At 38.1% G+C, this 27,971-nt stretch overlaps 2 protein-coding genes across 10 annotated transcripts in view; one reads left to right on the forward strand and one right to left on the reverse strand.

Annotated features, from left to right (window-relative positions):
* Positions 1 to 27,822, forward strand: SEC61A2 (SEC61 translocon subunit alpha 2). 9 transcript variants are annotated; one of them, XM_033852364.2, is made up of 13 exons: positions 2 to 143; positions 1,466 to 1,726; positions 2,266 to 2,333; positions 3,423 to 3,488; positions 10,617 to 10,695; positions 14,830 to 14,961; positions 15,087 to 15,196; positions 19,345 to 19,498; positions 20,474 to 20,634; positions 20,953 to 21,150; positions 23,553 to 23,744; positions 24,214 to 24,290; positions 26,719 to 27,822. In XM_033852364.2, the coding sequence occupies exons 5-13, from the start codon at positions 10,635 to 10,637 to the stop codon at positions 26,903 to 26,905; spliced, it is 1,272 nt and encodes a 423-aa protein (XP_033708255.1). In that variant the 5' UTR covers positions 2 to 143; positions 1,466 to 1,726; positions 2,266 to 2,333; positions 3,423 to 3,488; positions 10,617 to 10,634; the 3' UTR covers positions 26,906 to 27,822. The 9 variants fall into 9 exon arrangements, with proteins under 9 accessions (XP_073657650.1, XP_019788819.1, XP_073657649.1 ...); XM_073801549.1 differs by lacking the exon at positions 10,617 to 10,695 and having other exon boundaries at positions 1 to 143; XM_019933260.3 differs by lacking the exon at positions 10,617 to 10,695 and having other exon boundaries at positions 1 to 143; positions 1,466 to 1,569.
* Positions 15,194 to 27,971, reverse strand: part of NUDT5 (nudix hydrolase 5) — a 39,266-nt gene continuing 26,488 nt past the window's right edge. Inside the window, exon 10 of the mRNA XM_073801553.1 lies at positions 15,194 to 15,628. The gene's annotated coding sequence lies outside the window, so the exon portion shown is untranslated. The remainder of the gene's footprint in view (positions 15,629 to 27,971) is intronic.

Below are 27,971 nucleotides of genomic sequence, written 5' to 3' on the forward strand. Positions count from 1 at the left end.
TCACGTGGACCGGGGCGGAGCCTGCGCGGGGCGGGCCGGAGCGTGTCGGGAGCGGGTGCCGAGGCCCGAGCCGCGGGACCCGAGCGAAGGCCGCGCTGAGGTCGCAGGGCCCCGCCGGGCCGCTCTAGCCGCCGCCATGGGCAGTGAGTAGCGGCGGCGAGGCCTTCGCCGGGGGCGCGGGCGCCGACGGGCCGCGGGCGGTGGGGCAGGCGACCGCCCGGGAGCGCTTAGCCCGCGGGCCGGGGAGACGCGGGCTGCGCCGGGCCGCTGAGGAGGGCGCGAGCCGGGGGCCTCCGCGGAGGCTCCTCCAGCCGTGCGAGGCCTCGCCCGGGCCGGCTGCGGGGTCGGGACCCGGAGGTCCGGGGTCTGCGCATCTTGGTGGGTGGCGAGGAGCGGCACACGGCGCGGAGAGGCCATTGGTTTTGGGGGCGGGGAGTTAGGGAACCAGGGGAAACCTGGACCACTTTTAATTTTTCAGGCAGGAGCTTAGGAAACTCATATTTTTAGTCCCAAATCACCGTTCTTTGGCATGTTAGTTGTGATGAATGAGGGTCCCTGACTTGTTTCATTTTTTAAAAAGTGATGCATGGCGTGTAGTTTCGGGGAGGAAAGGAGGCGATTGGTGGCATAAAGTTTTCTTTAAAATTTTCATTTCAGTCATTCTGTAGTGTGTACTGAAAACTAAACGTGTCTCAGGTTGTGTAAGCCTTAGGGACAAGGCCTTGCATAATGGGGATCTTTTGAGGGCCCTCTCCCAAACCCTCAACACCAGGAACCTTCACATCGCTGTTGGGGTGACTGTTGTATTAGTGGATTCCCGCAAACCCAAGCTGTGCACCCACTGGCCAGCTAGCTAGCTAGTGGACATTTGGGGGAAGCTGGAAAGGAAGTAGAGGAGACCCTTGGTCTTGAATTAGCGGTATAATGGGTTAAATTCTGCAGCACAAGAATAGACAAGTGGCAGACAAAAAAGCATTGCTTTTTACATAAATACTCCAACACGGATGATCTTAAGCCAAGAGATCAGGGAGGGGAGCTTGGGTGGAAGTGGGAAGGAAAAGGGGTAAAGGGGTTCTAGGAAGTTTCCCGATGTGATTGACATTGGTTTTACATTAGAGATGAACACTTTCATAATTCAGATTTGCTTTCCAGATCGTCTGAAATGGTACTTGGGTAACAAAACATCTGCCCATGAGAATTTCTGAATTCTGTCAAACATCAGTGGCTGCCATCATTTTGAGAGGTTTTATAAAAAGACAATATAGTCAGATCAACTATACTTCAATAAAATAAATTTAAAAAATATATAGTGTGGTCAACTTTTGGCTAACTGCTGAAGTGTAATTACCCATGTCAGTTTAAAAATGATATCCTGATGTTCGTATATACAGAATCCAGTGTTTGTAAGGGAAGATGATCATGACTAATACCTAGTTGTGGCTTTTTGTGTTTCTGTACGTTATAGACGCTGGCAAAGACTGAGAGATTATCATCTTCATCCTTCAGTTCTTTGGCAGGACTTTGACTTAAGCCGTGCCAGAAGAGAGTGCCTATCCTTAAAGAACCTTGGTTTATCTTTTCAATATTATGAGTTGTCTGGGAAAACAGTACTTTCTAATGAAATGTAGTTGTCATTCTCTGGGCTGATGATTGTACATACACAAGTACTTTGAGATCCTTTTGTGGGAGAGTGACCAAGCAATGAATAGCGACTTAGTGAAATGAGGTAGAGATTGTATACAGTACTTTGAAAACCTACCTATAGAAGGTTGTTCCCTGATCTGTCTCATTTATGCATTTCAGCATTTTTCAGTCCCCAGTTAAGTCAGTCCTGCAGTTACAGCCCATTTCCTGTTGTACTTTCCTTCTCTGATATGTCTTATTTCCTTCTGTAATGCATGGTCTTGTGAGTACACTGCATTTGCTCCTTTTGATGTAGTGGTGCTCACTGAATTATTCCTTTTCTGTATATATAAAAGGGGTGGGATTCAAGCATGAGGAAGCAAAATTGTGGTACAAGGATACTTGTATTACTTTGCTTCTGCTGACCAGCCCTTAAACCCTTCGGGCTCCTTTGTCCCGTGAATTATTTCTCTTCCCTTATGTATTTGAAATGGCGAGCATTATGGTTAATTCATTTTGGGGGGTGTGGATGGGATGGATTGCCATTAAAAGAAAACATTTGTATTTGACTCTGTGAAAAGATACATCTCTTTTTAAAAACTTTGTAATAGGGACATTTATTCTTTTTTTATTTTTTAACAGTCAAATTTTTAGAAGTTATCAAACCTTTCTGTGCAGTTCTACCAGAAATTCAGAAACCTGAAAGGAAAGTAAGTATAATATTTTAGTAATATAGAGGGTAGCTAAATGACTTATTCTGTTAAACTATCTAGATTGATTTATTTTCCCCAATGTTTTTCTGGTTGTAATTGGAAAAATATTACGTGTTCCTTCTCCTTGCAAGAGGCACAAAGTGAATAAAACTAGTGTAGACCTTTTAAATCTAGTTTATCTCATGGTTTCAAAACTGACTGTTCTTTAAGTTGTAACGTTTCCAAACCAAGTGTTTCTTTGGTCTGTGTGTTATAAGATATAGTATTCTCCTGTCCATTGTGGTCTACCGCACTAGGAATGACCCAGTCTGTTGGGTCAGTTTTGATGAGTACACTGTTGCACATAAATGGATTGCAACTGTGCAGTTAATATACCTCCCATTTCTTGATTCGTTCAGTACAAAGAAAAAAATCACAGAAATGCATTCGGAAGATATTGACCACATCTAATTGTTCTTCCATCATTGTACGCCTTTGGAACTGAGGCATTTCTATTCCAGAAATATTGTTAATCCCAAACTGGTCAGTTCCCAGACATTGCTCTTTTACTGTATGCTCAATTTCGCATGGAACTAACCAGAATAGGGACTAAAAAGAGTAAAGTAAGACTTCTGTTAAACTTACTGTTTATTTAGAAGTATATTTCTTTTTTTATTGCTTTGAGGTTATAAAAATAGTTGTTCCAGTTACATGTAAGGCATCTCAAGAAACTTTAGCTTTTCATATTCTATGAAACATTCACAGAATAATATTACAGGCAGTCCTAGCTTTCCACAATACAGTGTTAACTGAAATGTGTGCGTATTAGATCTGTGTCTTTTCATCCTTTTCAGTCTCAGTTAATGTGGTACAATGCCTTGAGGCCAGCCTGTATTTAAGTTGTACTTAATTCTGGAAAAAGTAAAGGAAGATGTTTGAGAAGTTTAGCTGTTTGCTTTAGCTGCTACTAACTAGGGCGAGAGTATTTTAAGAGTAAATAATAGGAGCATGTCATGATGGGGAATGCTGGTTAAGGTTTAATATGGATTTTTCTTTATATTTGCTATTTCTTGGTTTTGATTGATCATTCTTTGTTTTCTTGCACAGATCCAGTTTAGAGAGAAGGTACTATGGACTGCTATAACTCTCTTCATCTTCTTAGTATGTTGTCAGGTATGTAACCAAACATTAAACAAATGTCTGTACTGTTATTCTAAGGTCTTGGTTGGTTAGAATTTGAGAAACTTATTTTAGTTCAAATAGTAAATATACTGAATTATTTTGAGCAACATCATTTTTTAAAAATTATTTTTAATTGAACTGTAGTTGATTTACAATGTTATCTTAGTTCTAGTGTACGACAAAGTGATTCATTATACATATACATATTTTTTTTTCATATTCTTTTCCATTATGGTTTATTACAGGATACTGAATATAGTTCCCTGTGCTATACAGTAGGACCTTGTTGTTTATCCATTATGTATATAATAGTTTGTATCTGCTAACCCCAACCTCCCAATCCATCCTCTCCCCCCACCCTTGGCAACCACAGGTCTGTTCTCTATATCTGTGAGTCTGTTTCTGTTTCATAAATAAGTTCATTTGTGTTATATTTTAGATTCCACATATAAGTGATATCATATGGTATTTGTCTTTCTCTTTCTGACTTACTTCACTTAGTATGATAATCTCTGTGTCCATCCATGTTGCTGCAGATGGCATCATTTCATTCTTTTTTATGGCTAGGTAATGTTCCATAGTATATATGTCTGTGTATATGTTCCTATATGTGTGTGTGTATATAATACACACACACACACACACACACACACACACACACACACCCCACATCTTCTTTATCCATTCATCTGTCAATGGACCTTTAGATTGCTTTTGTAAATAGGAGCATCATCATTTTAATCTGAGTTGATAGTGAAAATGGTTATCTTCTACTGTGTATTTCTTTTGGTTTACTAGTGGGTTTGAACATATTTTCTTTTTTCCCCTTACTTTTCAGTTAATGATCTTTACCTATTTTTTCCTTGAGATTTTTAAAATTGATTTATGACAGGTTTTTTATTTTTATTTATTTATTTATTTATTTTGCGGTACATGGGCCTCTCACTGTTGTGGCCTCTCCTGTTGCGGAGCACAGGCTCCGGACGCGCAGGCTCAGCGGCCATGGCTCACGAGCCCAGCCGCTCTGCGGCATGTGGGATCTTCCTGGACCGGGGCACGAACCTGTGTCCCCTGCATCGGCAGGCGGACTCTCAACCACTGCGCCACCAGGGAAGCCCCTATGACAGGTTTTTATATATAAAAGTGTTAAATCTTTGACATGTATAGGGCAAATATTTTTCCACTTTGTTTGCTTTTAATCATGTTGTAAATTTATGTATTAATTAAAAAATCCCCAATAGCCAAATTCTAGAATCCTAGGGATATTCTGTGTTTATAAATTAATAAAGTTCAATGATGCTTTTTAGTAAAATTTCACAGAGATTAAGTTCATAAAATGAGGATAAAATGTGACCTGCCCATGTCACAGGGTTATTGTATTGTGAGGATTAAATTAGATAATTTAAGTAAAGTTCTTTGAGGGTTTGAAAAGTACCAATATACATATAAGAAAGTTTAAAAAAATTACATGAGGAAGGAGTAGAACAAATAAAGTCCATAATCTGGGGAAAAGCCAAATTTATTTTTTTGAAAAGTGAAACTATTTGATCATTAAAATATTTTAGTATTATACTTTGTTGGAAATTCTTTTGCGTGGTCAGGGAGAGTGAACTTTTGAAAAACACAGACAAGTAGAAAAAAAGAAGAATCATCCATATTCCTACCATCTTGTTTTAACATCTTGGAAATTCCCCTCCCCTCCATTAAAAAAAAAATCAACTTTTTAAGGGTACAATTTATGTACAGCAAAATATACTCATTTCTAAGTGTACATTTTAAAGAGTTTTGACAAATGTATGCATCTACATACCTACTATCTTAGTGGGTATAGAACATTTCTGTTACTCCAGAATGTTTCTTGTACTCTTAGTCAGTTCCCACCTCACCCCATTCTCAGGCAACCACTGATCTGCTATTTCTATAATTTGATTTGTCTTTTCTAGAATTTCATGTACATGGAGTGATACAGTGTCTAACTTCTTCATCAGCTTTTTGAGATTCATCCATGGTGTTGATTGTATCCATGTTGATTGTATCACAGTTTGTTCATCTTGTCACCTGTTGTTGGACATTCGGGTTGTTTCCACATGTTGGCTATAACAAATAAAGTTGCTATGAACGTTCCCGTACAAGGCTTTCTGTGGATATTTGTTTTCATTTCTCTTAGGTGAATACCTATGAGTAGAATTGCTAAGGTTTATGGTAAATGTATGTTCAACTTTGTGAGAAACTAACTCTTTTCCAAGTGGTCCCATCAGCCGTATAGGAGTTCTGGTTGCTCTGCATCGTTGTTTATTCTTAGTATTGTTCAGCATTCTAATATTAGCCATTCTAATGGATGAGGTTTTTTTTCATTTTTATTGTAATTGAAGTATAGTTGATTTATAATATTGTGTTAGTTTCAGGTGTACAGCAAAGTGATTCAGTTATATATATATATTTTTTTCAGATTATTTTCCATTATAGGTTATTATAAGATATTGAATATACCTTCCTGTGCTAAACAGTAAATCCTTGTTGCTTATCTATTTTATGTATAGCAGTTTGTATCTGTTAATCCTGTACTTCTAATTTATCCCTCCCCCATCTTTCTTTCCCCTTTGGTAACCATAAAGTTTATTTTCTATGTCAGTCTGTTTCTGTTTTGTTTATAGATTCATTTATGTTATTTTTTAGATTCCACATGTAAATGATATTTGTCTTTCCCTGACTTAATTCACTAAGTATAATATTGTCTAGGTCCATTCATGTTGCTGCAAATGGCAATATTCCATTCTTTTTTATGGCTGAATAATATTCCATTGTACACACACACACACACACACACACACACACACACATCTTAAACCAGTTGCCTGCTGATGGACACTTAGGTTGCTTCCGTGTTTTGGCTGTTGTAAATCATGCTGCTGTCAACATTGGGGTGCATGTATATTTTTTTTTTTTTTTTTTTTTTTTGCGGTACGCAGGCCTCTCACTGCTGTGGCCTCTCCTGTTGCGGAGCACAGGCTCTGGACACGCAGGCCCAGCGGCCATGGCTCACGGGCCCAGCCGCTCCGCGGCATGTGGGATCCTCCCAGACCGGAGCACGAACCCGTGTCCCCTGCATCGGCAGGCGGACCCCCAGCCACTGTGCCACCAGGGAAGCCCACATGTATCTTTTTGAATTAGAGTTTTCTCTGGTCATATAGCTAGGAGTGAGATTGCTGGATTTTATGGTAGCTCTATTTTTAATTTTTTAAGGACCCTCCTGTTTTCCATTTCCATCAAAGTATAGGAAGGTTCTCTTTTCTCCATGGTGAGGTTTTAACTTGTATTTCCCTGGTCAATGATACTGAGCAGCTTTCTCATATGCTTATTGGGTATTTATCTTTTGTAAAGTGTTCTTTCCCCAGATATTTTGCCCATTAAAAAAAATTGCATTTTTGTCTGTTAGTGAATTATATGCATTTTAAAATATTTTCTGGATACAAGTCCTTCATCAGATATATGTATTGTGAATATTTTCTCGTAGTCTATGGCTTGCCTTTTCATTTTCTTAACAAAACTTTTTGAGCAGAAGTTTTTAATTTCGATGAAGTTCATTTTATCTTTCTCTTGAATTGCTCATGGTTTTTGTTTCCTATCTAAGAAATGTTTGCCTATTTTAAGGTTGTGAAGATTTTCTCCTGTATTCTTCTAAATATTTTACAGTTTTAGCTTGTATGTTTTGGTCTATGATCTATTCCAAGTTAATTTTTGTGTATGGCGTGAGGTAAGGTTAGGGTTCATTTTCTTCTATATGCATAACCAATTGTTGAAAAGGCTCTCCTTTCTCCATTGAATTACTTTGGCATCTTTGTTGAAAATCAGTTAGCCATATAAGCATGGATCTATTTTTGTACTCTCAGTTCTGTTCCATTGATCATATTCCATCGTTATGGTAAACCATAACTCTTTTGATTAATGTAGCTTTAAACTGAGTCCTGTAATTAGGTTGTAAAAGTCATCCAACTTTGTTCTTTCTTTTCAAAATGATTTTGTCTATTCTAGGTCACTCATATTTCCATCTGAATTTTAGAATCAGCTTGTCATTTTCTTTAAGAAAGTCTCCTGGCATTACGATTTTTATTGCTTTGAATATATAGGTCAATTTAGAGAGCATTACCATCTTAATATTGAATCTTCTAATCCAAGGGTCTGCAAACATTTTTTTTGTAAAGGGCCAGATAGTAAATATTTGCAGCTTTGCAGCTGGAACCCAAGAAAACCCAAGAAGAAGAAAACATAACTTGAGTTACATTTCTTAAAGTGTGACATTTCTCATGACTGTTTCATGCCATAAATTAATTTATGCATTTTATGTTACCTCATTATTTTTTTTCTGTAATGTGTTTACATGGTTGTCAAGCTGTACCTTTTTTTGTGTGTGTGTGGTACGCGGGCCTCTCACTGCTGTGGCCTCTCCCGTTGTGGAGCACAGCCTCCGGACGCGCAGGCCCAGCGGCCATGGCTCACAGGCCCAGCCGCTCCGCGGCCTGTGGGATCTTCCCAGACCAGGGCACGAACCCGTGTCCCCTGCAGCGGCAGGTGGACTCTCAACCACTGCGCCACCAGAGAAGCCCAAGCTGTACCTTTTTGTCTTTTTCACGCTTAGGCAGTTTGGCCCAGGGCTGGTGATTTCTTGATTCTCTTTCCACTGAATCTCAAACAGAGAGAGCCACAGTTTTCCCCTCCCAGCCACAGTTGAAGGGTTTGGGGTCTCGTGTTCTCCATAGTGTTTTTTTAGCTTGAGGGACTGGTGGGAGGTGAGATCAACTGAGAGAAGTGCCATAAATGCCACCTGGGCTCTGCTCTCTTGCTAGACTTTTGTTACGTGTCTTGTGAGGGTCCTCACCACCTGACTGAGGAGGGCTTTATTCCATTACTGACCTCAGATCGCTCCCCAGTTCCTGACTCAGTGTAGCCCTGTAATTGTCAGTTGCACCAGAGAGAGCCCCGTTCCTGGCTTCTCTCATCCATTTCCTCTCAGCTGCCAAAGGAGGCAGGAGAGATGAGGATATCTGTGCAGCCCGCTCTTCTCCAGGTTTGGAGTGTTGTGGGAATTCTGTGCCCTTCCCTTTGTGATGGTTGGAGCAGTTTCATGCTGAGTCCCTATTCCTCGATTGTTGTTTTCTCCCCGCCTATGACCATCAAGTTTATGATTCTTTTTCTTGTTTGGCTGCTTTATAGATATTTTTCCTTTAGATTTTTAAATTCTTTTACTATTTTACATGTTTTGAAAAATGTGTTTTCTTATGTATTGGGGAGGGAAATTCTGTAACCTGATCACTCACGGCTTGCCATTTTAGCCCAGAAATATCTTGCTTGGTTTCAGTGCTCACTGCGTTTGGAGATCCCTACTACTAATTTTCTATTTGTCCATCTGATTGGTTCAGGGTTTCCATTCAAGCATGAAATGCTTGTTTCTCTGAAGTGTATACTGTATTTTGTGAAGTTGAAACTGATTATTTTATGTAATATAGGGCAAAGCCTGAAAGTCTCCAACTTTGAGAGTCATAGAAAATAGCTCCTGTTGCTGCCCTTGTTGGACGTGGTCCTGTAACTATGGAATTTACTAAGAGGAGTAAAGTTAGACACTGAGTTTAATCCTGTTGACTACGGGAACGGAGGGAATACCATTACTTAGGGATGGTTGGCTGACTCTTGTTTGTTATCCCGCAAAGCATCTAATCATGGAGGTAATGGCTATCTCTACGAGACTCAATTAAGGAAGGTAATTTGATTGATTGGTCTCTCCCCCACTTAGGGAATATTGTGATATGGACTATCCTGTAGTGTTAATTGGTTTTTATTCAATAACTTCCTTTCTCCCCATCTCTCACATTAGCTGAAGAGTGTTTGCATCTATAGGGTGCACACAAAATATTGTGCTTCTTGCTTCTGCTAACCCAGCTAATATATTCAGATGTCCAAAGAGGTTTAGGTTGACCAGATGACCTGTTTAAAATTGCTGGCAGCATCTTTTGGAACTTTTTTTTTTTTAAATCAACTTCATATAGGGAAGGTTTATGAAATTGGAAGTGTATTTTTCTCCTACATGGTGAGGGAGGGGGTATGGCCAAGTGCTGTGTTCTGAACATGGGTCGTATAATAGGAAGCATTCTGAAGTTAAGGTTTGTTTTTTTTTTTCTGATTAAAAAGTAATATGTGTTCATTATAGAAAATATGATAAATGCTGAAAAGAATATAGAAGAAAAAAACAACAGTAATCCCACCGCCTGTGAATAATCACTGTTCGAGATTAAAAAAAAATTTACACCTAGTTTTTTCTTCTATGCATATTTTTACAGTGTTGATCTTTTACTTTATTTATACAGTTTCATACCATTCTTTTTATACTAGGTTTCCTCAACAATGGCACTGAAGTTTAGGCTGGATAATTCTTTGCGGTGGGGGACTGTCCCATAAATTGTAGGATGTTCAGCGTCTCTGACCTCTACCCACTAATGCCAGTAGCACCCCCCTCAAGTTGGGACAACCAAAAGTGTTTTCCTATATTGCCAGATGTCCCCTGGGGGGGCAGAGTTGCCCCAGCTTGAGAACCATTGTTTTATACTTAATATTACAACATAAGCACATCCTCATACTGTTACAAGCTTCATAGTATAATTTTTAATGGCTGCATAGTATTCTACTGTATATCTCGTCTTCAGTCTTACATTTGGAGTATGGCCGTGGCTGTCACTAGTACCCATAGCTTTCCAAGATTATTCTGTGACGTGGTAGATATATCCTGTACTGATAGGAGCATTTTCTTTAATTGCAAAAACATAAAATTTACCAACTTAACCATTTTTAAGTGTGCAGTTCAGTAGTGTTACATATATTCACATTGTTGTGTAACATACCTCCATACTGATAGGAATATTTACTAGTGAAATGTTGTAAGTAATGATTCCCATTGTTTTTATTTTCATTAAAGAACTTTACTTTTAAAGTATGCTTGTTTTGTTATTGAACATGAGAAGTAGTGGGTTTTTTTTAAGTATTGCAAATATTAAGTGAATGCATTATAAATTAAGTTCAAACTTAATTTATATAATACATTTTTATAAAATATTTTATGTAATCTTATAGATACCACTATTTGGAATCATGTCATCAGATTCTGCAGATCCTTTCTACTGGATGAGAGTTATTCTTGCATCCAACAGAGGTATATGCTGCTTTTCTTTTGCCTCCATTCTAGTACTGACATCAAATAGATGTGAAAATGTGGAAACAACTATTTTTTGATGTCTATGGGGAGGGGCAGTATATGGTAAAAGAAACTCATTGCCTAGGAGAAGAGACAAACATAAAGATAATTACAAACCTGTGTATTTATTGTAATAATAGAAGTATGTACAGAGTATAGAGTTACGACAGAATGGAGTGATTAGCATTGTCTAGAGCTTTGGTTCTCCATCTTTTTGTGGGTCATGTTTCCTTTGAGAATCTAATTAAATTTATCTGTACTCTCCCTAGAAAAATGCATGTACATTCACACGTGCAGATTTTTCATAAAATCTCAGGAGATTTCCTGGACTCTCTGAAGTGTATTCTTGAGTTTCTCATGGGACTGAAAGACTGATCTGTGGTGCCAGGGAGGAGATGATGCTGGGAGAGCATTTGGGTTGGAATTCAGCCTGTGGACCGTCGGGAGAGGGAAGCCTGAGTCACAGCACACATGCATGAGGACACGGGGTGCAGGCTGGGGATTCGGGTGGGGGATGCTGATCAGTGAGGCTGAGAGATAGGGAGGGCCTGGATCAGGAGGGGCTTTTGGGGTGGGTTTTTTTCTGCATCAAAAAAGTAACATTTGTTTGTTATAAAAAAAATGCACCAACATTTCAGATTTGTATAAAGCTGAAAATGAAGGTCTCGCTTCTCAGGGGTAACTCCTGGGAAGACAACAGATTGGTGAATAACCGTCTAGACCTTTTATCTGAATATATATTCATATATATGAATTTATATACTTTTTTTAAAAACTGAAAAATAAGATCTACTATATAACTATTCTGCTACTTGGTGTGTTTACTTAATATCTTGGATGACCTATTTTACTGAATGGCCATATACTATTCCATTATATGGATGTGCCACGATTTCTTTAATCATTCATTCAGGTATTTATTGAGTTCTTCCTATGAGTGGAGCTTTGTGCTAGGTGCTGAGATTAGAGCAGTGATCAAGACAGTGATGCTGTTGTTGTGGAGTTTATGTTACTCTATTTGGGGAGGTAGACTCTACATGAACTGTATCTTGGGAGGGGGAAGGGACATTTGAGCAGAGACCTGCAGGACGTGAGAGAAGGCCGTGTGAAGATCTGGGGGAGGAACCTTCCCCCAGGGAATAGCAAGTGCAAAGCCCCTGAGGTGCGAGTATGCTTAATGTGTTCCAAGAACAATGAGGAGGATGGTGTGATTGGAAGAAAAAAGGAAAGGGGAAACGTGGTAGGACATGATGCTGCAGATGAATCCAAGAGCCAGATTATGAGGCTTGTAGACAGTAAGGAGTGTGTTTTAGGTATGACCCCAAGGCCTGTAGGATCTGTCATGCATGTAGTTTTTTTCCCAATTTTATATCATTATAATCAATGCTACCATGACTACTATCATACTCTTCTGTAAGTTTTTAATAGAATGAATTTCTAGAAGTTTAACTGCTTGTTTACAAGGAATGTACACTTAAATTTTTGATAGATATTGTTAAATTGTCTTTCAAAAGCTTTGAATTATTTTATACACTCTGCTATGGTGTATGAGAATGACCATTTCGCTTCCAATAGTGGATAATATTTGTCCTTTAGTCTTTGTGTTAGACAAGTAAAAATTGGTATCTGGTATTTAATTTGTATTTCTTTATGTGTTGGTGAGCTTGAACATCATCTTATATTTTTATTGAATATTTCTATTTCTTCTATGAGTGGACTTGTTATAAGTCATAGGAAATTACTGACTGGTTTAAACACAAAAATGGAATTTACTGGAAGGATACTAGTCATTTTTTGGAACCCAAAGAGGAGGTAGAACAACTAAGCCTTGTGGAGAGAGAACCAGCTTTCAGACCTCAGCAGCAGGGGCAGGGAACCTTGTCTTTGTGATCTAGCTTCAACAACTCCTGGGTTCTTCAGTTCTCAGTTCAGAATTAGAAATTACCAGGATTTCCACCAGACCCAGCCAGCTTTGGTTACAGTTTCAGGGTTACATAGTACAGATTTGGGTGCTGGGGTTTCCTCTTATGTTGTTGGTATTTTCCTGAGAAAAGAGCATTATTGGGAGTGGCCATGCCATTTATCTTTTTTATTTTTCTATTTTTTTTGCGGGGGGGGGGCCTATATTCCCTGTGTTGTACAACACACCCTTGAGGCTGTCTTATACCCAGTAGTTTTAACCTCCCACTCCCCACCCTATATTGCCCCCGCCCACCGCCACTGGTAACCTCTAGTTTGTTCTCTGTATCCGTGAGCCCGCTTCTTTTCTCGTTATATTCACTAGTTTGTTGTATTTTTTAGATTGCACTTATAAGTGATATCATATAGTATTTGTCTTTCTCTGACTTATTCACTGCTGTTTGTTCATTTTAAAATTCATTTGTAAGAATTCTTTGCCCTTTAGACATACGAGCTCTTTGTTACTTGTGTTCATTTTTCTTTTAACTATTACCCTGTCTTTTGCCACATGGAGGTTTCACAGTTGTATCTAATCATATCGTCCATTTTTTGCTTGTGGCCTTTATGTATTTTGTTATAGAAAGGCTTAGAGAGGCTTTTTCTTTTGCAAGATTATAAGCATACTCACTTCTGGTACTTTTGTATTTTGTCTTTTATGGTTATGTTTTCTAAATCTGTGGCCTTTATTTTAATGTAAGTCATGAGATAAGGAATCTAGGCTTAATTTTCTATATTGGCCAGTTATTTGCCAAGGTCCATTTATCCTTCTTTTCCCTATTGAGTGGAAGTGCCATATTTCCTAAATGAAATGTTCATTAAAGCTTGACTGGATTAATTTTTGGACTAGATCCATTTGACAGTTTTAAATTTTGGTGATTTAATATAAAAAGAAATCTCCCTACCTGCCTACTAGCTTTAATGATAAAACATATTTTTATCTTTTCCCATTGAGGAAGTATCTGAGAAAACATGAAGAATCCATTTAAGATGCCATATTTTTTAAAAATTTATTTTATTCAAGTATAGTTGATTTACAGTGTTGTGATAATTTCCGCTGTACAGCAAAGTGATTCAGTTATACATATATACATTCTTTTTCATATTCGTTTACATTATGGTTTATCACAGGATACTGAATATAGTTCCCTGTGCTATACAGTAGGACCTTGTTGTTTATCCATTCTCTATATAATAGTATGCATCTGCTAATCCCAAACTCCCAAACCGTCCCTCTCCCAACCCCCTCCCCCTTGGCAACCACAAGTCTGTTCTCTATGTCTGTGAGTCCGCTTCGTAGATAAGTTCATTAACAATAGAAACATGTTGATAACCAGACTAAAATAACAGGAAATGATTTTCCATTTAAATATTTAAATGAAATCAAACTGTACATGCTATTTTTGAATATTTTTCCTATCCACTATGTCATTAACATTTTTCATGCCACTCAACATTCTACAACATTGATTTTGATGACTTTCTATATAATTTTATATTTTGAATTAGAAGAGTCACAGCTATTCATTTTTGTGTGTGTGTGTGTATGGTACGCGGGCCTCTCACTGCTGTGGCCTCTCCCATTGCGGAGCACAGGCTCCGGACGCGCAGGCTCAGCGGCCATGGCTCACGGGCCCAGCCGCTCCGCAGCATGTGGGATCTTCCCGGACCGGGGCACAAACCCGTGTCCCCTGCATCGGCAGGCAGACTCTCAACCACTGCGCCACCAGGGAAGCCCCACAGATATTCTTAAATATCATCTTTTTATTAACTTGTTATTTAATTTTTGGGCTTTTAAAATCCTGCGTTAAAATGTTTAGTGTACATTTTAAAAATAGTGATTTGGACAGAAATCTTGGACAATTTCTTTCAAAGGATTTCTTTAACAATTTAAGTTTAGAATTCACAGAAATTTACATTTTTGTAGTATTTATAGTAATTTTGATTAATGCATTGTTGTGAGGTTGTGTTAATAAATGAGAGGGTTTTTTTTAGCAGTTAATGTTTAGAAAATGAAAATTTGCTTGTTAACATTTAACATGTATTTCATAGACATAATTAAGGACTGGGACTCTTCTAAATTAATCTGCATTGGATATCGTAAAGATTATTTACTTTTTTCCCCTTCCTTTACAGGAACGTTAATGGAATTGGGTATCTCCCCAATTGTAACATCTGGTTTGATTATGCAGTTGTTAGCTGGAGCCAAAATCATTGAAGTTGGAGATACACCCAAAGATAGAGCCCTATTCAATGGAGCCCAGAAACGTGAGCATCAGTACAATTAATAAAGAGCCTTTTCCAAATTTGAGAATTTTGTGGCAAAGATGTTTTTCTAGTCTTTTTTGTCTTTGGTTATAAGCATGTACTCCTTTTCCCCCAATTTTTGTCAGTATTTGGTATGATCATTACCATTGGGCAAGCCATTGTGTATGTCATGACGGGCATGTATGGGGATCCCGCTGAAATGGGTGCTGGAATCTGTCTCCTTATCATCATTCAGGTAAGAAATACAATTTTTCATATGGATAACAAAAAAGTTTGTTCCTTCTTTCTTTTGAAACAATTCTTTAGGTGATTGATATACTCATTTTCTTACTTTATTGAAGTGACATGTATAAGTTGTTTCGATGTTAAAAATTAAAATAGCCCCGTAGATGTCTAATAATTATGGATCAATCAACTGTATTTCACTGATTCTAAGATGCACATTTTTCACATTTTGATGTCTCTGAAATCAGGATGTTTTCTTAGAGTTGATGCAGTCACACGTGCGGTCAGCCAGGTGGCGGTCGTGATGGTAGGCATTGCCTGCATGTGTACGTCAACTTGGTCAAAGCTGTTTATATCGTCCTTATATCACTTGGTTATATGCATTGTTGATAAAACATGTCGTTGAGTTTAACTGCTGTTTAAAATGTCTTCCAACAGTCTGCTGTGATTTGTTATTGAAATGAAGAGTTATTGTGTATAAACAGAGGCACAGAAAGAGCAAGTTAGATGATAAACATCTATGTCTAAGTCTAAACTTTTTTTTAAGTAGAAAATAAAAAATTCTTTGTAATAGGTTATTGTGTCATAGTTTAATTGAAGTATTTTTTTCTTTCTTAATGACACAGATAATAGTGTTACAAATAATAGTATCTTACAGTAAGTGAAATACCATATAAACACACATGTATATCCTATGGATTTTTTAAATGGATATTTTGGAATGGAATTTTTGAAGGCCAACTTGATTTTCCCTCTACTAAGTATCTTAAAATGTGTAAAGTTTGGAAGATATTTCTCTAATGTAGTCATTAAAAATCCTTTAGAGAAGTTACCCAGGAATGGACTGTACTTAAGTTATATAATAGTTATTTACTGGATTTTGAAAAGAAGCTTGCTTAAGTTAAACACTAAACGTCTAGAGTCCTGGTTATCTTGGAGATGCCTCTTGTTCACTCTACGAAATTAGGATTAATTTAGGAAAAAAATTTTTTAATGGTCAAAAGGATCAAAGTCAGAAAAATAGTTTAAAATAAAACTAAAACACCAGTTTATTAGTATATATATACATTGAGAAATACAACCATTTCGGATTGGCATGCTTGACCATCTTTTTTTTTTATAGGAAATCTTATATAGGAAACAAATCATAGTAAGAAGATTGTTTAGTGAGTATGATTCAGAACAAGGAGAATGGGATTGTTGAGGTGTTTATTGGGCATCATTAACACATATCACATATCACAGGGCTTTTCTAATGAAATGGAAATATTTCATCTTTTAACCAGGGGAGGAATCTTTAATGGACTATTAAGTAGTTTTCTGAGCCCCAATGAGTTCCCATTTGGTATAAGGTACACTTCTTTAAAGGATAACTTTGTCATTATTTCTCCATTTAAAAAACACCTTGGGACTTCCCTGGTGGTCCAGTGGTTAAGACTCCGTGCTTCCACTGCAGGGGACACGGGTTCGATCCCTGGTCAGGGAAGTTTCACAGGCCGCATAGTGTGGCCAAAAAGAAAAAGTAAGAAAATTAAAAAAAAAAAAAAAACACCTTGACTGGCAAATTTACAACCCCGGGGAATTAGAGGAAGAAGAGTTGCAATGGATGGGAAAGAAGATCCTCTGAAAACTGGTTTTAGTATCTTTCAGTTCTTTGACATGAGGATACTGATACACCAATTTTTGCCTTATTTTGTTTCTTTACAGCATTTGCTTTGTGACCCATAGTTAGAATAACCCTGCTTTCTAAAAGACACTCAAAATTGGCATCTTGCTCTAAGAACATTATGCATCAGTAAAATTTTTCTAGTATTTTAGTAAGGGTGTATTTATATTCTTAAGGAACCTCAGCTGACCAGTTCTGGGTTAGTTAGTGAAAGTATTGACTTCTTATGAAGTCAGTTATGAATTTGAATTGATAAAAAATGGAGTTAAGCTATTGTAATTTTTTTTCCATACCAGAAATCAAGGAATAGTTAAATTCCTGGAACGGAACAAGTGAAGTGGGTATATACTAAGTTGTTTACATAAATTCTGGTGCACAAATATTTGTCTTGTGGTTAATCCTTCTAGTGTTAATGTATAGAGAAATTTTTCACATTTGATCATAGGTGGGTAGTGACCCATTGCATCTTTTTAAGGCTTTGCTAACATTGAAAATGTGTAGATTTGCTAAAGAGATGTGATTAGGTCAGTGTGTTTTCACCTAGAGATTTTGAAAACTGTGTGCATGCTGTTATGTAAGGTATTTCTCACCTTAATTATTCTTGTTTCATTCACATGGTCAGTGTTTTTCCACTAGTGAGTTTTGGAATCTAAATAGTGGGTCTTGATTAAAATTTTAAAAAAGAGTAGAGAGAGTATCAGTGTGCATGGCACATAGTAGAGGTAAGTATTGTTTTGTCAAACTGAGTTGTGTGTGTGTGCGTGCACGCATGAGCAAGGTTGAAATGTTTAAGTGTTATTTTTATACATACTTTAGAGATTCATATGTATTGAACATTCTAGAAGGCATGCAATTAATATTCAGTTTTTTTATCAACTGTTCTAGTCAATGAGATGCTGTCAGTTTCTGATTTCTCATTCCCTGCATAGGCATGCATGCTTTTTACCATCTCTTATTCCTTTAGTTATAGAAACCATTTCTCATTTAGGTTTCTCTGTAATTCCTTTGTCCAGTTAGAGAAGCACGAGTTTGATTTTCACCACATATAAATGAATCACCCTCTAGTCTGATGGACATTGGTGTGAACAGGGGTTTGGAGAATTATCGTTGTTTCAGAGCTGCCTGTGTGACCTTGGACAGGTCATTTAATTAGAAGTCCATGAAAACACTGGTTGGCTGATGGTTTGTGGACAGCTATCATGCCCTGTAGAGGGTGGGCTTCTGTATTTCTGATGGGGAGTATGTACTTGTTACATAACTGTGGTCAAAATAAAATCTCAGTAGTTAAGTCCTAACTTGTCTTTTATCTTGTCAAATTGGTAAAGTTGGTTTTCAAACAGTAAAGAATTTGTGAGCTCTCTTAGGAGTTTTGAGAATTTTACCTTTTTTACAGTCCATTGAAATTCAAATTTAAAGATTGTAAACAGACAAGTTAGGCTCTGTACAGCCATTGAAATGACAGTTAAGGAAAAGAAAAAACACGGTAAGGTAAGCATGCTTCAAATAGTGTACTGTAGTTTTCTCTTCTTAACAGGGATATTGGGTGAACTGAGTAAGGAACGAGGGTGGGAGGCTTCAGAGCTGGGAGGAATGGAAGGAGCATCTCATGTCTGTAGGAGGGTGTCTTTGAAGTGGGGACAGGTGTGAGATTGGGGGCCTAGAAGCACATTTTCTTCCCCCCTTGATTAGGTTACTGAAGTGTGGGGAAGGAGTCACATGACCAAAAAGGTCACTTGTAAAGCTATGGATTATTTCTAATTGATACATACTTTTATTGATGTTTTCTCCAAGAGGAAAATTAAGAATTTTCAATTTCACATAAAGTTAGTATGCTTTCTTTTTTAAAAAAAAAAATCATGAACTTAAGAACCTGGTGAACCCTTAATTGTTTTCAGATTTATATTCAGTTTTTGTCACTGTATGTATTGAATGCATTTTTACATTGTTATAATCTGTGTACATATTTGTGCTCTACTTTTTGACTTATTCTATTGTATATTTTATATATAATACACATATATAAAATCTATAATACTTAAAAATGTATCTGCATAGTTCACATGCTTTTCCTTTAATGGCCTATAAAATTGCATCTTGTTACTGTGTCATAATTCATTTGGTCTTTTACTTACTTGAAGCTATTTGGAATGCTTTTCAGTTTCTTGCTGTCATAAATGCTACAACTTTGTGAACATTTTTGTTTTAGGGTGCTTTTCAATAGGTCTTATTTAAACATTATAAGAGAAATATAAATATACTTTAAAAGTCAAAGTGCCTGCTTTATAATGTAACAACATTTCCAGTCCTCTCATTTTCAGAATTGGCTTCTGATGAAACTAAATCGGGTTAGATGCAGGGTGTCATAATAGTGATACTGCATCGACTATGTTTTAGTGTTGAAAATGCCTGTACTTTGAAAGTAGTCAGTGGTGTTCACTGCCCCTTTCTGAGTTTATTCTTGCTTCAGCTTACTTGCATTTCTTTCCCCACAGTTGTTTGTTGCTGGTTTGATTGTGCTGCTGTTAGATGAGCTGCTACAGAAGGGTTACGGCTTGGGGTCTGGGATTTCCCTCTTTATTGCCACCAACATCTGTGAAACCATTGTCTGGAAGGCCTTTAGTCCCACTACCATTAACACTGGCAGAGGTACAACGCACAGGGACGCAACTGCACGGGTTTGGCCGGGTGTGTGCTGAGAGGAGCACGAGGTGGTGGAGCGGGACTGCCGACAGACGCCCTGGTTTGCTGTCCCAGGCGACGGCGGATGTCAGGTGTTCCAAAGCTGATAAGCAGAGATTGGTGGAGTATGAACTGTTGCTTCAGAAAGAATAGTATCTAAAATTTAGCCTCTGCTCATTTAAAATTTCAGTGGTTGCAAACATTTAAAAAATTTTATTTGCCTAAGCCATTGTTGCAGAAGTCATTGATTTTGACTGATTTCAGCATTCCTCGAGGGATAAAAAGGTAGTGGATTTCAGATTAAAAAAACATCATTTATTGCATCATCAGGGAGTACTAGTACTTTTGCTGCTGTTCTCCTTGGCTTTGTAATAGCACCTAAATTATGAAATATTTCATTGTGTTTCCCCTTACCCATCTCCACTTCTCTCAAATGCCATCCAAGATTTGTAATGGTTAACATCTAACCTGGTCCCAGCCTTAAGAAAAAAGCGGTGATGGTTTATTAATATACTTAGTAAAATGAATTAAAGGCAAGCTTGGTAGAGTAATGTCTGTCTTTCAACTCTGACATCTTTATTCTGCTTTGCTGCTTCTTTTCCCCATCTCCCCCCACCCCACCTCTGAATGTTCTTTTCCCTTCCCTAAAGTAAAGGTGAGGCAAATCATTATGAACTAAATATTTGCTTTGGTTTATTCTACTTTGTTTTCATCAAGAATAGTCTCTTGAGAAAACTTAAGATTTATGAAAAAAAAGACATATTTGCCTCAATGATGTAAATATTTTTTAGAAGCTCCACACATGGCTGTATCATAAACATAGATGAATTATCTGGACTCATATTTTCTGCCTTGTACTGGAGCTTCAAGGTTATTTGTTTTTGACTTTTGGGACAACTTTGGGTAATGAAGCTACAGCCGATTTCTATCTTGATTTATCAGGTACCGAGTTTGAGGGTGCAGTCATAGCTCTCTTTCATTTACTGGCCACCAGGACAGACAAAGTTCGAGCTCTAAGGGAGGCTTTCTATCGTCAGAATTTACCCAATCTCATGAACCTCATTGCTACAGTTTTCGTGTTTGCTGTTGTTATATATTTTCAGGTAAGTATACTTTCTTCGCTGAAGTTAAGTGGAGTGTGGATTTTTATTTTGCTCTTAAAGAGGAGAATACCATTTGAAATGTTAGCAGCTAAGTCAGTGTTTCAAAATCTAGTTAGGCAAATAATTCCATCGTTTAGACTCTGAGGTGCAAAATTTTAGCAATTATGAAGTAGAAAAGGATTTCTATTTCTGTGTGTCTCTGTGGAAGGGAAAGTTTGTTAGCATTGTCTTTGCAAAGTCCCTCCTGTGACTGTTTGCCTCGTCTGGAGTCGTGGTACGTGCAGCCTCTCCGCCTCACTCCTAAGCTTCCTTTTTCAGGGATTTCGTGTGGACCTGCCCATTAAGTCGGCCCGGTACCGAGGGCAGTACAGCAGCTACCCCATCAAGCTCTTCTACACCTCCAACATCCCCATCATCCTGCAGTCGGCCCTGGTGTCCAACCTGTATGTTATTTCCCAGATGCTGTCAGTTCGATTTAGTGGCAACTTTTTAGTAAATTTACTAGGACAGTGGGCTGTGAGTATTTCATTATTTATTCTAAGTATTCAAATTTATTGTAATTTGCATTTCATGCTTTTAACTGAAAGAGATGAGCCATAATTGAAGCAGTTGCTATATATAACACTTCCAGATTCATTTACCTGTAGCCCAGTTTATCATTTATTTGGAAGAGTTGTAAAACTGTAAGCATTGTAAAACTAAGATTGGCCGAGTACTGTACTATTTTACGTCTAGGAAGCATTTTCACATCTTGTTTGAGTGACCTTTTAGGTTAAAATCACAGTTGCTCTTATGAAAGTGATTCCCTGTTTTGTAATCTTATTCCTCTATTGTCTAGAATAATGGTTTTTTCCAAGAAGCTATCTGCTGATTATATAGGATACCGAAATCATCCTCTCCTGCCTCCCCCGCCATTTTTCACGGCCCAAATGGCAGTAAATAAGAAAGGCACATAATAACTATATTGAAGAGAGAACAGTTGCTAGAAATGGAATCCAGTAAATTCTGCCTTCCTCTTTTAGATTTTCATCATAGCTCCTAAAGCAATCCAGCCACATTGTGATTGAGGTGTGAGTTATTGTAGGATTGAATTTTTTTTTTTTGGCTGCGTTGGGTCTTCGTTGCTGCGCACGGGATGGGCTTTCTCTAGTTGCGGCGCGCAGACTTCTCATTTTGGTGGCTTCTCTTGTTGCGGAGCCCGGGCTCTAGGCACACCGGCTTCAGTAGTTGCAGCATGTGGCTCAGTAGTTGCGGCACGTGGGTCCTAGAGCGTGCGGGCTTCAGTAGTTGCGGCGCGTGAGCTCTAGAGTGCAGGCTTAGTAGTTGTGGCACACGGGCTTAGTTGCTCCGCAGCATGTGGGATCTTCCCGGACCAGGGATCAAACTCATGTCCCATGCACTGGCAGGCAGATTCTTAACCATTGGGCCACAAGGGAAGTCCAGGATTGAATTTTGACTGGTTTAAATTTTCACCTGACCAAGGAGTGTTTTTTCCCCCTTAAAACTACAGAATTAGAGAAGAGTAAGAGCCTTTATTGTTTTCAGAATATGTAATTCTAGAATTTGTATTCCCCCAAAGAACTATTTTTTTAGTCATTCCTGAAATACGGTGCTTATTCTATGCATTTGTCTTAACGTGCTACCTTTTGTATTGTAAGTTGTAGCGACGTATCTTTCTGCATTTACTGAAGGCCATTTTTAAAATGTAAAGTTTAATAGGATGAAACAGTAATTCTTGAAAGGCAGTTGAAGGAAGTATGATTCCCTTTATCCAGAATAGTTGACCCTTGAACATGGGTTTGAGCTGTACGGGTTCATTTAGACGCAGGTTGTTTTCAGTAGTAAACACTTCAGTACTGCATGGTCTGCAGCAGGTTGAATCCTGCAATGCAGAACTGCGGATACGGAGGAGCCGTGTACACGGAGGAGTAACAATAACTTATATGTGGATTTCGACTTCATGGAGGGTTGGTGCCCTAACCCCCTCGTTCAAGGGTCAGCTGGACTCCTTTTCCATTCATTTAACAGAAATTGGATTGCCTGTGGTGAGGGGAGGGACTGTCCCTCCCCTCATGAGCTAATAATCTGGCAGTCATTATTACTATGATAATTTCACAGTAATAAATGCACTGAGTGGTTGTATAGATTGTGTTGTGATCTTAATGAGATTTTTTTTTAAAGTGAGAGAGCTATTGGGAAGTTTAATTTGTCAGGGCTTTTGATTTAGAATCAGTGATTCTAGGGGCACAGTAAATGAATCATTTGGAAATTGTAAATTCAGGAACCAGACATTTTAATCATTGCATCCAAAAATTGCTTTCCCACCATCTATGCCCAGAACTTCTATTTAATATGAGCAAATACATGTTATTCCCATTTCTTTTACTATAAAAATTCTTAAATGTTTGTGTGGATTAAAAAATCCCTTTATACTTATTAAAAGACTACTCTTTACAATATACAAATCATATAAAGTTTAGGTAGTGAGTCGTTAGTCTTCTGTTAATATTTCAGTTGATTGCATTCTTAATAGCATACCTTGAAGTGAAAGAATATGTATGTACTCTTACATAGTTCAGAAAATTTCTGACTCTAAATGTTATCAGAGATCGATGTGATCTATTCCTGTCTTCAGGAAGAGAAGATTCTTCTTGTAGAAGTATTATAATTTTTTTTAAAAATTGCTCTTCTGTTAATATATTCACAATGTCTTATGTAATAGACACTCACTATATAATTTTTTTTTTACTCACTATATAATTTTGTAAGGGTGAAGATATCAGACACAAAAGTAAATCCTTTAAGTTACATAGAATCATTAGCTGTAGGTGCTTTGAGCTTAAAACATCATCATAATTTTTGAGGAGTTTGAAGTCACAGAAATGTGACCATTTGTGCTTTTTATTCTTGTTCTATAGGACGTCAGTGGGGGAGGACCTGCTCGTTCTTACCCAGTGGGGGGCCTTTGTTACTACCTTTCTCCTCCTGAGTCCATGGGCGCCATATTTGAGGATCCTGTCCATGTGGTTGTTTATATCATCTTCATGTTGGGATCATGTGCATTCTTTTCTAAGACATGGATAGAGGTGTCTGGTTCCTCAGCCAAAGATGTAAGTATTTGGTTTGTTTGAAAATGAAAAAAAAAATTCATAATTTTTAGGTGTCAAATGGTAATTGATACACTTAATTACTTTTGTAATTTTAAACTCAAATTCATACATTCTTAATGAGGTAATGTCATCCCCAGGGAGTTAAAAACTACAGGTAGTTCCTGGAAAGTGAAAAATTCTTAGATTTTACAACGGTTTGTGACCATCCAAAGCTCAACTCTACCCGACAAAGTCTTATTCCTTAGTATTTAATTTCTCTTTAGGGAGGTGATAATTAAGGAAAGATTGAGAAACCCTGGCTTAAGGTATGGATAATGTGGTTGTGCAGCATTGTAGCCTCAGGGAATATTATGATATGACAGTGTCTACTTCAGTCTTCCTGTATTTTCTGTGGAGAGCACTTCACACAGAACCTAGTAGTAAACAGTGAAATAGAGTTTGATTTTAAAAGTTGTTTTTCTCTTTGCAGGTAGCTAAACAGCTTAAAGAACAGCAAATGGTAATGAGAGGCCACAGGGATACCTCTATGGTTCATGAGCTTAATAGGTAAGGAAGGCCATTAGACTCAGTCTTGGATAGGAGAGAGAGAGAATGTGTTACACACACACACGTGTTCTTGGTTTTTCAATCTATCATTTGTTCTCAGATGTTATTTAAATTCATATTTGAAGCACTTTTCTTCTACTTAACACAAAAGAACCAAAATTTAACACAAAAGTGAATTGTTCTCCACATCAGAATTGACACCTAAATTATTATTTTAATTGAAATTATGTTCCCTTCACTGCTCAGCCCAGTGTTAAAATGCTGTAGGTCAGAGGTCCTCGTCTGGCTGCACTTAAAACCACCTGGGAGCTTTTAAAAAATACTGATATCCCGCCTCTAGGAATTGTGATTTATCTGGTCTGAGGTGGGTCCCAGGCATCAGTTTTTTGTTTTTGTTTTTGTTTTGTACGCAGGCCTCTCACTGTTGTGGCCTCTCCCATTGCGGAGCACAGGCTCCGGACGCGCAGGCTCAACGGCCATGGCTCACGGGCCTAGCTGCTCCGCGGCATGTGGGATCTTCCCAGACCGGGGCACGAACCCGTGTCCCCTGCATCGGCAGGCGGACTCTCAACCACTGCGCCACCAGGGAAACCCCCGTTTTTTGTTTTTTGATAACAGTTTATTGAGATATAATTCACATATCATGTAATTTACTCATTTGAAATATACAGTTTAGTGGGGTTTTGTTTTTAGTATATTCTGAGTGTGTAATCATTACAATATAATTTTTAAAACATTTTCATCACCTGGAAAGAAACCTTGTACCTATTAGTTATTCTCCATTCCTACCCACCCTCCCACCTCCCAGCCCCAGGCTTTTTATCTAGTGTCTGTAGATTTGCCTGTTCTGGACATTTCATATAAATGGAGTTATATGTGATCCTTTGTGACTGTCTTTTTCACGTAGCATAATGTTTTTGGGGTTCATTCATTATTCGTGAATAATATTCCCTTGTATGGATGTACCATGTTTTGTCTATCCATTCATCAGTTGATGGAAATTTTGGTTGTTTCCACTTTTTGGCTGTCGTGAATAATGCTGTTGTGAACGTACTTGTTCAGCTTTTGTGTGGACATATGTTTTCATTCCTCTCAGAGTGGAACTATTGGGTTGGGTAGTAACTGTGTTGAACGTGTTGAGGAACTGCCAGACCCTTCTCCAGAGCAGCTGCCCCATTCTGCATCCAGCTGCAGTGTCTGGAGCTGCTGCACGTCCTCACCAGCACTAATTCTTGTTTTGATTTTAGCCACCTAGTAGGTATGAAGTGGTGTCTCATTGTGGTTTTTCCCTTTTCATTGTGGTTTTGATTTGCGTCTCCCTGATGAGTAATGATGTTAAGCATCTTCTCATGTGTTAATTAGCCGTTCAAATATGTTCTTTGGAGAAATGTCTCTTCTTTTGCTCATTTAAAATTTCTAATTGGGTTGTCTTTTTATTACTGTTTATAAGGGTAAAAAAAATATTTTGGATGTATCTCATCAGGTAAATGATTTGCAAATATTTTGTCCCATTCTGTGGGTTGTCTTTTCACTTTCTTGATGGTGTCCTTTGATGCACAAATTTTTAATTTTGATATTCAGTTTTTCTATTTCTTCTTTGGTTTCTTTGTGCTGTTTTTGGTATTGTATCTAAGAAGCCAGGGTCACAAAGATTAATCCTCTTATGTTTAGGTCTGTGACAACTCTGAGCTCATTTTTGTTTCATGTGAGATAGGGGTCCAGATTCCTTCTTTTCCATGTGGATAGCCAAGTGTTCCAGAACCATTTGTTGAAAAGGCATTGGTATTTTAAACTTTTTATTTACAACATGGAATAGATTGCAGAGTGGTATAATGAACCCCTGCGTTCAACTGTATCCAGCTTTAGTCGTTATCCTTCTCCCATTCTTGTTTCATCTACTGTCTTCCCCATCCATGGTCCCTCGCCCCCATCTTTTTTCCCCCTCTGGAGTATTTTAAATACAATCCCATTATTTTTAACAGTTCTCCAGGTGATATTAACATGTGGCCAAGGTTGAATTACTATTGAATAGGGTCATCCAAATCTTGTCACATAAATTTGATACTTAGAAAGCATTTTGATATTTACTCTTCATCTACGAGAGGGAACTAAAGGTTACCCACTTACAAACAATATTAAACATTCCAATACTTAAATCACAGTTGAGGATTCTCCTCTTCTGCTGTAAAAATCATGTATTGCCTTTCTTGGCTATTAACTGGTTTCTTGAAATCAGATCATTTCTTGAGTCAGATCATTCCTTTCATCATTTTCATCAACACATAACTGTGCACAGCCCTGGACGAATCGTCAGTACTGCGGACAGTTCCCTGGCGCGTTAGTTCAATTTTCTTCTGCCTGTTACTGCTGCTTCCTGCTGCCCCTTCCTGTGGGCCTCCCCTGCCTGACTTGGGGTTTTGTCTTCCAGGTACATCCCCACGGCGGCTGCGTTTGGGGGCTTGTGCATCGGCGCCCTGTCGGTGTTGGCCGACTTCCTCGGGGCCATTGGCTCGGGCACTGGAATTCTGCTTGCAGTCACCATTATTTATCAGTATTTTGAAATATTTGTTAAGGAACAGGCTGAAGTTGGCGGGATGGGTGCTTTGTTTTTCTAAATGTTCCAGTATTTTTGTGTGTGTGAAAGGGAAAATATTTTGACTCATTGTTTTTGTCAGATAATGCTGGCTCCCCTTTTCTTCTCTCACAGTTTGTTTTCAAGTGTTGACCGTCTCATTCCTGAAATGGGCACGGAGCTAAGCCTGTGTGCAGCATTAGTACCAGCTGCCTTAACATTAAAGTTTACATTATTCATTAAAAAACCTACATGCAGTGTTGCCTGTGATGCTGGAAACCAATGTACCTGCCTTGCCATGTTCGGTTGTGACGGTGAGATGGTGACGTGGATCAGTTTTGCACACAACATTCAGGACACTCAGTATTCCCCCCACTTGTTTAAAAATAAATGCAGTTCAGATTGCCACTTTCCAGTATTTTTGAGCTTATTTAATGAGTTCTGGATCATTTATATCTAATCTATATTTTAGATATAATTACTTTTTATACTTTTTTAACTCATAGTATCCACATTCCCACCCTCCCCCATTTTATTTGTTCCTCCTCAAAGCAGCCACTTAGCCCAGATGAGCAGAATCAAGCTTTCAGAGTCAAATCTGTCACCAGAAACAACTGCTTATAATTACTCTGCCTGTTTTCCATTCCCCTTTCCTCCCAGGGACAGCACAGTCGGTGCTGTTTTACTGTATCGGCTATGCCTTGGAATTCCAACACGTCACTTGAGAATACTCTTCAAGATACTATACCCCAGTTTTTTTTTTTTAATCCCTAAAGCAAAGATCTAATTCTCAAGCAATGTCTGTAGTTCAGTGGGGGTGAACAATGAGTAATTCATGCTAGGAATCTGTATATGTTGTTGTACTTTATAGCAGCAACATGAGTGTAAACAGTAGACAATAAAATTTTATTTAATAAAACTTTTGGTTGTGTTGGAAAAATAAAATCTGGTATTAAATGATTTCTAAGATTATATAGGTTCATTATATTCATACAGAATTCATCCTGAGATATCTATTGCAAATGTATTAGTTTAATCCTAAAAATATTGAGGGACAGTGAGTGGCCAACAAAAGGGTGCTCAGTTTTGTGACTAACATTTGGAAAGAC

This window comes from Tursiops truncatus, chromosome 2 (genome assembly GCF_011762595.2).
Source record: "Tursiops truncatus isolate mTurTru1 chromosome 2, mTurTru1.mat.Y, whole genome shotgun sequence".
NCBI lineage: Eukaryota > Metazoa > Chordata > Mammalia > Artiodactyla > Delphinidae > Tursiops > Tursiops truncatus.